General features: G+C 41.9%; 1 protein-coding gene across 1 annotated transcript; it reads right to left on the reverse strand.

Moving 5' to 3' along the window:
• Positions 1-651: 651 nt before the first annotated feature.
• Positions 652-5,442, reverse strand: LOC146315793 (G-protein coupled receptor 68-like). The gene is made up of 3 exons (XM_084736087.1): positions 5,237-5,442; positions 1,413-1,600; positions 652-1,303 (listed from the first exon to the last, which is right to left on the reverse strand). The coding sequence occupies exons 1-3, from the start codon at positions 5,429-5,431 to the stop codon at positions 790-792; spliced, it is 897 nt and encodes a 298-aa protein (XP_084592213.1). The 5' UTR covers positions 5,432-5,442; the 3' UTR covers positions 652-789.
• Positions 5,443-11,505: the final 6,063 nt, after the last annotated feature.

Consider the following 11,505-nt stretch of genomic DNA (forward strand, 5'->3'; position numbering starts at 1 on the left):
GTGTGTGTGTGTGTGGATGAGTGAGATGTGTGGTGTTAGGAGATCATGTTGAACTGTATGAATCAGACAAAGACGTGCAGGAGAGAAGAGCTCCACCTGGACTGAGGAAGAGAGCAGCATCACTACTGTGATGAACTCTGCCTCCAGCTACCTGCTGCATGACAGAAATACAACACATAGAACAGATAAATGAGCCAGAGGACCGTCACACTCTACCACATTTATTCGACTGCTGTAATTACTCCTTACTTTTCACATTAACATTTGACATAAAAAGGAACATCTGATCAGTTTTTAAAATATAATACATTGTTTGATATCAAACCAGTGATGTCTGGCATTTTTGTCTTATAACTCTTTATAATAAAACATCACAATCATTTAAATAACTGTCTGAAGCGCAAAGATCAGAACAAAGATTAGAAAAAGGTCTCATGATCCCTCCAGATTTATCGTGTGTCCCTCTGGAGGGGTCGACCTCTGGACTGGAAGCCACTGGACTGATGACCACATGCAGCTCCAGAGCCTCAGGTTGTTGAGCCCTGCTTTAGGTGATGTAGCTGGTTGTGGATGGGTTGGATTTTTTTTTTCTTTCTTTCTTTCTTTCTTTCTTTCTTTATTTATTTCTTTCTTTTATCCTACTATTTCAAATTTGATTACCTGGTTTGCACATCCAGCCATTTACAAACATAGGTGTATCCTTTTTATTTGTCTACATTTCTCCTTCTGTTTTCTCTCCTCTCTCTCTCTCTGCCTACATGAAGCTGACTGTGTGAATGTTGTCATCATTCATACTGATGGACTGTTGGTATCATCACTGTCCATTCTGCAACAACACACAGAGGACAAAAGCTTGTCTATGATCCCTTTCCTCATGAAAACATACAGAGTCAAGTCTGCAAGAGGACTAAATCTAAGAAACATTGAAGACACGCTGAAGAGGGTAAAGTTATAGTGTTTAGTGGTTCCCATTACCAGATACCAAATGATGCCAGGCAGGAACAGCAGTGTGTAAATAAGCAGCACCAAAACCAGAACTCCCACAATACGTTGTTTTTCATCAGAGGGGACAGCGATGGAAGCAGACAGAACTTTGAGGACCCCCACCAGAAAGAATATGAACAGTGGGAGGGGAAGGAGGAGGAAGACACTGAAAATGACAGCTGTGACCTGAGGATCAACACTGAAGAGGAAAACAAAGGCACTGACAAAAGGAAGGACCCAGACCAGGACACAGACCCCAACAGAGATCTTGATGGTTCGTCTGAAGCGGTACCACAGTGGGTGGGCGATGACCAAATACCTGTAATACAAGATGGACACATAGTCTTTGATGAGCTTCAGAATTATATAGTAATATAATGGTGAGACACAGAAGTAGCTTCACACATACTGGACAGACAGATAGCTACCTTTCCAGGGCGATGCACACCATGAAGCAAACACTGACCATCAGAGCAAAGAAGTAAATACAATAGGAGATTTCATTTATCTTCTTATATACACTTGGTGTCACGTTAGTGGTCAGGCAACAGAGTTGAATGAGGTCAGAGATGAGAAGGTTGATGACGTAGATCGGAGCAACTTGATCATTTTGTACCTGCAGGAAAACATCGGTAAAAGTAAACAAACAGTTGTAAACATGTTCTGAACTCCACCTCCTCCCACATATGTCTTCTTGATCCACCCAGCAGTTGTAGTCACAGACATTTATGCATTTTTCATCAAACTCTCATTCACTAACAAAGACCACACCAACGTAGATTTGCATATAAACAGTTTATTGATGATGATGGATGGAGGAGAGCTTGGATGATGAAGTAGTGGTCTGGCAGGGGGGTGTGGGTTGGAGGTAAGTAGGGGAGGGGGAAGGGGTTAGGGTTTGAGAGATGGTGAATTCAGGATAAAGGGATGTGGGATGAATGGAGGGAGATGAGCGTAAGGGATGCGGGATGTAGGGTGAGGAATGAGGGTAAAGGGATGTGAGATGAGGGATGGAGGGAGATGATGCGGGTAAAGGGATGTGGGATGAGGGGTTATTGGATGAGGGATGTATGGGATGGGAGGAACTGGTGGAGAGGATGAGGGGTTTAAGTTGGATGGACGGATGGGTTTGGTGGAGTTGACTGGTGGCTGGAAGACGGAATGGAACCAGGCAGGGTTGAGACTCTGGGTGAGGGTACCGTCTCTCTCAGACTCTTGAGCCCCCAAGAGAACTTCAGACAGAAAGGTGCATGTGGGCATTTCCAGTGTCTTTCAGGTCATGTCGGATGCATGAGAAGTAAGCTGGAGAGGACCAGTGACCAAGAATTTTGATGATGTGGTCAGGGATCCCCTGCTTGGATGTGGTTGAGGTGGAGGAAGGAATGCCTAGAGTATAGCTCAGGAGATATTCCTAATCTGTACAGGGTGGGGAGGAAATGGTGGTGGAACCAGAAGCGAGAGGCGGCCTTACCCATCTCAGTGATGCATAGAGGATCTTGTGGGGATGCTCGATTGGCTAGTCTTGAGTTAATGTAGTCACATATTGGTTCATATGGATTCAGGTATGAGTCTAGTCGAAAGAAGTAGATGGGTTGTGCTGGACCAGACAGGTTGGTTTAGCTGCATTTAAGGTGGCAGACCAGGTGGAAAACCTGAATTGTAATGTCTGACAAGGCTGCGTGTCATGATGGTTGGAAGAAACGTAGGAAGCCGAAGAAAGCCAGCAGGAACATTGATTCTAGGACCTTGTCTATGGGAAGAGACAGATAACCTGAATGGAGTGTTGCGATGCAGCAGGTGAGAAGGTCTGATGTGAGGGGCAAGCGTTTTGGTGTCTGGTGAGGTTCGGCCTTGTAAAGACCTTTAAGAAGCATACTGATGTGAGAATGAGACAGGACTGGGCATGGTGCTCCAGAAGACATTTTAATTAAGAAGTTAATACCACTGATGTAGACCTGAATGGTTGAAGACTTGATATTGAGGATGGAATGAGCAAAAGAAATAAAACTAGAGTGTCAAGTTGTCTAGAGTGGGGAATGGAAGATTATGGAAGGTGTGGAAGGCCTTGAAGCAGTTCCATCCTGTCAGGTAAGATGAGAGTGTTCACAGGGCGATGCTGTTGAGGATGGCATGGGGGAGAAGAAGGTAGCATGACTGTGAGAAAGTCATCCAGAAGATGTGTAATGAACAAGAGTTTGTAGTTGTTTGTCAGGGTCCAGCAGAGTGCTTCAGAAAGGGAGTCGAAGATTTTTGGGCTTCTCTTGCACCTGGAAGTCAGGCGCACTGTGAAATAGTAAGCACCCTTCCAGAGGATGCCGAAGAGATGCCAGTAGTCGGGGTGGATCAGAAAGACTTTGAAGGCGCTGGTGATATCTGCCTTTGACAGCCAGGCTCCTTGGCCTGCAATGTGGATAAGTGAGATGGCATGGTCGATTGGCGTATACTGCATTGAGAAGTCTGGGCTTGGAATGAGACTGTTAATACTTGGGATGGTGGAACCATGGGGGGAAGAGAGATCAATGATGAGTCTCATTTTGTCCTGAATATTTTCTGGTGTATGCCTAATGGACTGATCTTGAATTTGAGGAAGGGTAGGATGGAAAATGGGCCGATCATGAATCCTTGTTCAACTTCCTCATGCAAAAGTTCATCAACCACCATGGGCTCAGAAGTGGCGGACTGCAAGTTGTGGCATAATGTAAGGGTGTCTGACATGGCCTGCAAACAGGGATGGAAGCCGTGGGTGAAACCCTGAACAAGAAAGTCAACAAATGAAGGTCGAAGGGAGGTGGAAAAGAAGAGACAGTGGGAAGCTACAGGCTTTGGCCGATGGTGCCACCAATGATTGTTGACATAGGAGCAGTCTGTGGAGCTGTGGTGGTGGACATCAGGGTGGGAGGAGCTGGAGTGGCCAATGAAGATTGAATAGGAAAGGTAGAATGAAGGGAAGAGGAAAGGATGCTGGGATGAGGGGTTTCATGTGCTCAGGTTGCTAATGAAGGCTGGGGGTGGGTGGGAGAAGGGGTGAGATTGCTCGGAAATGGGGAGAGCTTGAGCTAGTTTCGATATGACCTGGCCCTGAGAGAGGGCTGATGCGGAAGGCCAGGCATCATTGGCTGTCATCAGCGTGGGCGTTGACGCAACGCTGGAAATCCGGAAGAGGTGAGCATGGCGAGAGTGAGTGGAGTTTTGCTGTGACTCTGTGAATAGTTTCAAGAGTTTTGCCTTGTTGTTGGTGCGACAGAAGGGGGTGCTTTGCTGGCTTCAGGTGTGCTTCAGGCGAACGATGGTCCACCTGGATATGACGGGAGTAGAGGGACGGCGTGAGCGTTGGCTGGGCGAGTGATGGTCTCAGTGGCTTCGCCTGTTGTCCGAGCACTCGGATTGTGAATGGGTTGAAGATGCCCGTCTTGGAAGAGGAATGTCCCCTGAACATCAATGCCAGGATCTCCCCCTGGAGCTGCTGGACGGCGAAGGCCCGATGACGTTGGAGGTATCAGAGGATGGATGCCAAGAGCGTGAGGAAACATGGATGGCTGACTGGAAACGTGGATGGCTGACCGCAACCATGGCTGCTGAGGTGGCAGGCAGTGAGGAGATGGGGAGGACTCAGGTATGATGGGAGTAAAGTTCTCTTCCTTGAACTCATTGCTGTCGCATGGATTCAGAGAGAGTTAGCTGGCTAGTTGTCTCTCATGGATGTGGAAACAGAGTGAAAGGGTGAGGAATGAGTGTGTGACTACTTGTACTCGTAGTACGGAAATGAATCCGTCAGAGGCGTGGTCTTTGTTCCTGAAGGTTGTTATAAAACTTAATTTTGTGATGTCAGAAATATCAGAGCTAATGTTACCATGCTGATGTTTAGCAGATTATGTTTACCGTTTTGCTAAAATCTGCTAATTTGCACTAAGGTCCAGTTGAGGCTGATGAAGCAACATATTCACCTGATGATGGCGCTAAATTAAAAGTTAGTTAGAAGTTATTATGATTCAACCTCTGGACATCATGAATGTCTGTATCATTATTTATGTCAAAACATCCAGCAGCTGTCGAGACATTTCACTAAAAATGAAAAACATAATTGAAATGTTTCTGGAATGTTCTTGAAGCCACACATTTAAACTACATGTGTTTAGTGTCCAATCAACTGCATATAAACTTTAATTATGATGTCAGATCAACATCCTTTACAAACAGACAGTCAGACTGTACAACAGACACATGATATAAATCTCAGTCATAATCTACATACCTGAGAGTAAAGAGCATAGATGGCTATAGGGGTTGAAAATAGGCCGATGCCAATGATGACATATGTCACCACATCCATAATGAACAGAACTTTTAAGTCATGCTCATAATCATAGTAGTCATAGAAGTGGTAGGTGATGTTGCTGTAATCATAGCTGTTGTTCGGTGAGGTGATGTTCATGTAGAAATCTTCCATTCTTCAGAGTGAAACCTGTTTGAGAGATCAGGTTATAGACAGAGAACAAGTTTTTAATATCTACCAAACATGGTTTAGTGACATCATTGAAGTTCACACAAAAACCACCTGCAGCATCTTCACAATCATATGACAAAAATGATTAATTTATTAGTAACACACAGTGCAACATACTCATACAGCATTATCACAACACTTATGCAACAAACAATGACCAACATGTGCAGCACAGAGGGCAAAATAGAAAAAAACAGAGTGAAAGGTAACAAACAGAGAAAGATAGAAAAAGCACAAAAAGGAATGGGGATCCAGACCATCCATTCCAGCTGAAGTTCATGCTGCAAGATTTTTTAGTCAAGAGCGACTGCCACATTTTTTCTTCTTTCTTCTTTACCCGTGTACTCAGGCCGTTGCATGTGGAGAGAGTTAGAAATTAGAAGCTGCTTGTGTTTACATCTCTAAGGAATCACAGACCTCATGTTTCAACAATTACTCCCAAGTTCAATGTTAAATCTTGCACCATCATCACTGTAAGAGAATGGAAAGCTTGTTCGGCTTGGCAACAGAAACTAAGGAGGGTGGGGCTTAGCGAAGGGTCAATTCCAAATAAAAAGAAACCACACATCAACCTGCTTTTTGAACATATTTTCCTCAAATATTTTAGTGCAATATATTCAAAAAATAGATTAAATAAAAAATGTTGTGCGTATACAACACATTTCCAGGAAGATATTAAATATCTCTGCAGACTTACTGTTTTACTGATCTGAACACAATTTGAAACACTTGATCTCTACCATCTCTAGAACGTCTGTGTCCATCTTGGTAGCATTTAAAATGAAACTTGTGGAGATGCAGATGTTAATTGATTTTTCATATTTTGAAAAATATCGAGTGATGAACTTTTAGCCAATTACGAGATATAAACTTTTGAGTTTGTGGCACCCATCAGAGGTGAAACACAATGAACTCTGAAACATTAGCTTAGTGAACAGTCCTGAACATGTGTTTTGATTTTCATATTGATATCTCAATGTGTTCATGAGTTATTGCAATTTAGTTATTTTGATAAAAAACCTGATTGGCTCGTCCAAACAAACTGATGGATCAATTTCCCCCTGATAACTTTAGATCAAAGTCTGTAGATGATGTTGAATCATTTTTAGGTTGATTGGCCAAACAGTCTGAGACAAGTTGGGGCTTGTATGTGGGTACTTATCCATAGTTGGTGTATATTGGATGAGCATGTGTCGGTGTTGTCCACGTCCGACAAAAGTCTCTGTCGTATATTGGCATTTTACACAGTTTTGAGCCACAAGCTCATGATTAAAAAGGAAATGAAAGTGAAAGGTTTTAGCAATCAGACCCTATGGATCGTTCACCAAAGCCAAGATTGTTCACCTGGATCACTCCTGTCTCTATGGCGTGCTGCCAGTCACTGGCTCGTCAAAACTCATAAAGACATTCCCACTACTATCCTGAAGACAATCCAAGGGAGCTCCATTCCTATCGCTAGGGGATGAAACAAAAACAGTACTACAAGAGCAGGAGACCAAAGCGGGCCCAAGTGTTGGGCCCTGGTTGGTACGTTTCATTCGGTTGAGACTTGATTGATAGTTGTCAGTGCCGAGGTGCAGTAGGCCTCGGTGTGTACTATTCAATCTCTGCGGGCTCTGGTTAGGAGCCCTTGTGTGTACGTGCTGGTGTATAAATTCTCCATTGTCTGTCATCTGATTTCTACTTATTTAAATTATTGCCTGTTACTTCCTCAACAATCCATACTGGCCGAAGCTGTCTTGTCTCCCTGCAGCTGTAGCAACCTGACATGCCTCCACTCACCACCATCTCCTCTGACTGCGAGAGCTGCAGCCACTTCAGCCTTAAAGTCAAGGCGCTAGAAGGAAGAATATCCACCTTGTATCAGATCCAGGAGGATGAGAGGCTCTTGGACACCCTTGTATCCATTGGCAGAACTGGACTCCACTGTTCTGTGTGCAGGATCCAGCCAGGGGCAAGGCCAAAAGCACCCGTCAGCTCCACACCGAACCCCTAGGAGCAGTGGACAAGAGTGTGCAATTCCAAAAGGCACAACAAATCCTTCTCCCAGTCCCCCCCATCATAGGATATCCAGCTGAGCAACAGGTTTGACGTCCTGAATGAAGACAATTTTCCGCCGCTATCTGGTCATCTGCAGTCGGTGGGATCCCAGGCATCGTGAATAACTACTCCTCTGTATGAAACAGAGTTATTCACATTGGAGTAAATGATATCCGCCATCGCTCAACTGAATTACTGAAACAGGATGCAAGAATGTGGGAAAAGTCTCAATTTCTGGGCCAATCCCCACCCTGAGAAAAGGCACTGAACATTTTAGCAGAATTTTAAGTCTCCACACCTGGCAGCAGTCAGCATGTAGTGTGCACAATTTCATATTTATTGATAATTTTAACCTCTTCTGGAACTGCCCCTCCTTTTATGGTCATGATGGTTTCCATCCCAGTAGTTTGGATGCCCGCATCCTGACAGAGAACATATCCCACTATTTTAAACCATATTCACAAATGACTTGCAGTGAAACATGACCCCTCTGCCACCCCAGAACCCCCACTACCTCCAACGAATCAGCTATTTCCTATCACCTCTTATGCCTCACATAACATTATACCCTTAAGTCCTATACATAGCTCTTTCAAAATATCAGCACTAATTACACCCAGACCTAAGCAGCTAAAAACCAACAGTGCAAATGTACAAAATCTAACTTACATCAAACCAGCCAGTCAAGTAGAACCTGTAGTGGTAAAATTTTCAACATGATGTAATGCCCATCCAGCACAAGGCTCATAAGGTTCATTCTCTTTAGTTTCATGAGGTTCATTCACTTTAATCACAAGTGATGTTTGGAGCTTTCCATGGTCACAGGTGCACACAATTCTGATAGGAAGTGCTGTTAGGAGATTTCCATGATCAACAAGTGCACACAGTTCTGATGTGAAGTGCTGTTTGGCACTTTCCAGAGGTAACTTTGGTACTTTCCAGCGCCTGGTGATCAGCATTCAGACTAATTGTCAGACCAGCTATTCTTTTCATTTGAAACATTGATTTGTTTTGTCATTAAACTATTTTAGAAAATATAGGGTTAATTCATGTGAATCTAAGGGAAGCAGCAATTTGTTAGAATATGAATGACATTATGATCCTATAAGGTAAAATTTAATACATAAATATGTTTGATTGTAAGCCAAAATGTTCAAAGTGGGAGGAGGCTCCTGCAGCCTCCTAAACAATATATAACAAGGTGTTTTGCACCTCTTCTTCAGTCTAACCCCGGGTTTGGCTCAGGCTTGTTGGTTTTTCTACCTAGAGAGATCAATAAACCTTATGTGGCAGAACTTGTTGCTCTTCCAGTGATTTTTCCAGACTTTGCCTGATTCTTCTTTTTGATGGTTTTGAACTTTGAAAATATACAAGTGATGACACTGTTTTTTTATTAAGGTTTTTAGGGTGTTGTGGCTTTAAGCCCAGACTTTACTGGCCTATTTTTCTGAGTCTTGTTGTCACAACAAACCTGCTAAATGTGCTTTGTTCAGTATACGGTCACTATCAGGCAAAACTTTCATATTAAATGACTATATCACCTCCAGTGGCTTAGGTTTTCTGTTTCTAACAGAAACCTGGCTTCAGCCTGGTGAATATAGCCAGCTGATTGAGGTGTGCCCCCCAAATTTTAAATCATTTACTTCTCCTAGGGTGAGTGGTCGTGGCAGACGTCTGGGTGAAATCTTCAACAGTAAATTTATGTGTAGCCCTATTGCTGTGGGTGATTTATCCAGTTTTGAGGCTCTAATGTTTAAAATAAATTGCACCTCTCCTATACTCTGCCTTCTTGTATATCGCCCACCAAAAACAAATCCTTCATTTTTAACAGAACTCCTATCTTCCATTGTTGTCAGTTATGACAAATTAATTATTGTTGGTGATTTTAACTTCCATATTCTTGATGTTTCGAATCACAGCTGTAAAGCGTTTCTAAATATCACAGAATCTTAAAACCTGGTTCAACATGTTAAAGGCCCAACTCATAACCAAGGCCACACATTGGATGTAGTGTTTACTTTGGGGTTGACTGTAAATATTTTTTCCATCATAGACCTTTCTGTATCTGATCATATATGCATCTTGTTTGACACTGTGGTCCAGACTGTGGAGACAAATCCCAACAGGAAGGTGCATTTTCGTGTTATTAATGAGCACACAGCGGGAGCATTCATTACCCTTTATAACAAAACAGCGCACTCTCTGACATGTAGTGTTGTTTTTGGCAGCCTGTTTTAATTTTAGTTTTAGCCTAGTCTTTGTGTCAAACTGTCATTTTAGTTTTTATTAGTTTTAGTCACCTTCATACTCTTTTTTGTCTAGTCAAGTTTTAGTCGACTAAAAGTCTGAGCATTTTAGTCTTATTTTTTAGTCAGAATAACCCATGACTATTTTCGTCTAGTTTTAGTCGACGAAAAGTGATGACATTTTAGTCTAGTTTTAGTCAATGAAAATTGTATTTTACTCTCTTTTTAGTAATGTAATTCTATTTAACCCAATCAATATAGTATAATTTCCTAGTATAGTATAGACCAGGGGTATTCAACTAAAATTCAAAGAGGTCCAGTTAGAGAAAATTTCCTAAAGCAAAGGTCCGGAACATCATAATGTCTAACTTGTGTTATGATTTAGAGTGATATATACTGAAGTAGTGTAGTAGTTGTATCAACGTCTACATCAGGGGTGTCAAACTCGTTTTGGTTCAGGGGCCACATACAGACCAATTTGATCTCAAGTGGGCTGAACCAGTAAAATTAAAACATAATCTATCAATTATTCTGGTGATTAATCGAGTAATCAGATAAGAAATATTGTGTGTGTAATAAGTAGAAAATGCTATATGTTGAGTTCATACTATGAAACAAACACCCCTTTATTTTTTTGAGATAACACTGTAAAGAACTATGCTAATACAGTTGACTTGAACGCATCGTGGATTTATTCCACCAAATCAGTAGATGGCGCTCGCGCGCTCCTGTGGATCAGGCCGAGTAGTATCTTCTCAAGCCCTTCCTAGCACGAATCAGAAATAAAATGGCGCTGGCTTGATTAAGACGGTAACCCTACGTCTCTCTTCATTGATCCACAGGTACTGTAAAAACACTTTATAAACTCACTAGTTTATGCTCACACAAAAGTGAATGGTTAAGAAACAACTACTCTGTGTTTTAGGATGACTGTGACTGATATATAGTGTTTCGGTGTGTAGTTAGTTGTGTATCTGCCGAGCTTTGTAGGCACAGCCGACATGCTAGTTTGCATGCCTCGTGGTAAAACAAGGTTGTAAATGTAATATTGTAGATCTCATAGTGATGATTTGAGACATGTAAATGTATTTTCAGGTCACTAAAATGTGTTATTGAGTTGTCAGTGTTTTTAGAAATGAGTTAACCATAAACTCTCTTGTTGAGAGTAGTGTTTGTACTGTTTATATTGTTGTTAAGCCGCTGCCGCCATGTTGTGTGTTTTGCCAACAGAGTGTATTGTGAATGTTTACTCTGAATAAGCGACATTAGCACAGGAGTCGTGATGCAGTCTTGTCCAAATTGTTTTTATTTTGTAATTTTGGCATTTTGTTTCTCAATCATTTATGTTTCAATTTAACAAGTTTAATTAATTTTTCTAATTAGTATTCTTTTATTTACACTTATTTTGTAATTGTTTATATTTTATTTTGCACATAATTTATTTTTACATGAACATTTATGCATCTGACTCATGCATACAATGCAGTTTATAGACCAGTATTGAAAATATTTTTTTTTCTACTGTTTAGTAAGTAATATTGAGAGCTGAGATGAAGGGAAATATTTTTGATATTGTCAGAAATAAAAATGGCGCTGTCTTGATTAAGATGGTAACCCTACATCTCTCTTCATTGATCCACAGCCAGTGCACCACAGATCCACACTGCTCTTAAGCCTGTGTATCACATGTTGAAGGTAACTCTTTATTTGCACAACTCTCGCGAGATTTGT

The sequence above is a fragment of the Lutjanus erythropterus genome, chromosome 14 (genome assembly GCF_056507025.1).
Source record: "Lutjanus erythropterus isolate fLutEry1 chromosome 14, fLutEry1.hap2, whole genome shotgun sequence".
NCBI classification, from domain to species: Eukaryota; Metazoa; Chordata; class Actinopteri; order Lutjaniformes; family Lutjanidae; genus Lutjanus; species Lutjanus erythropterus.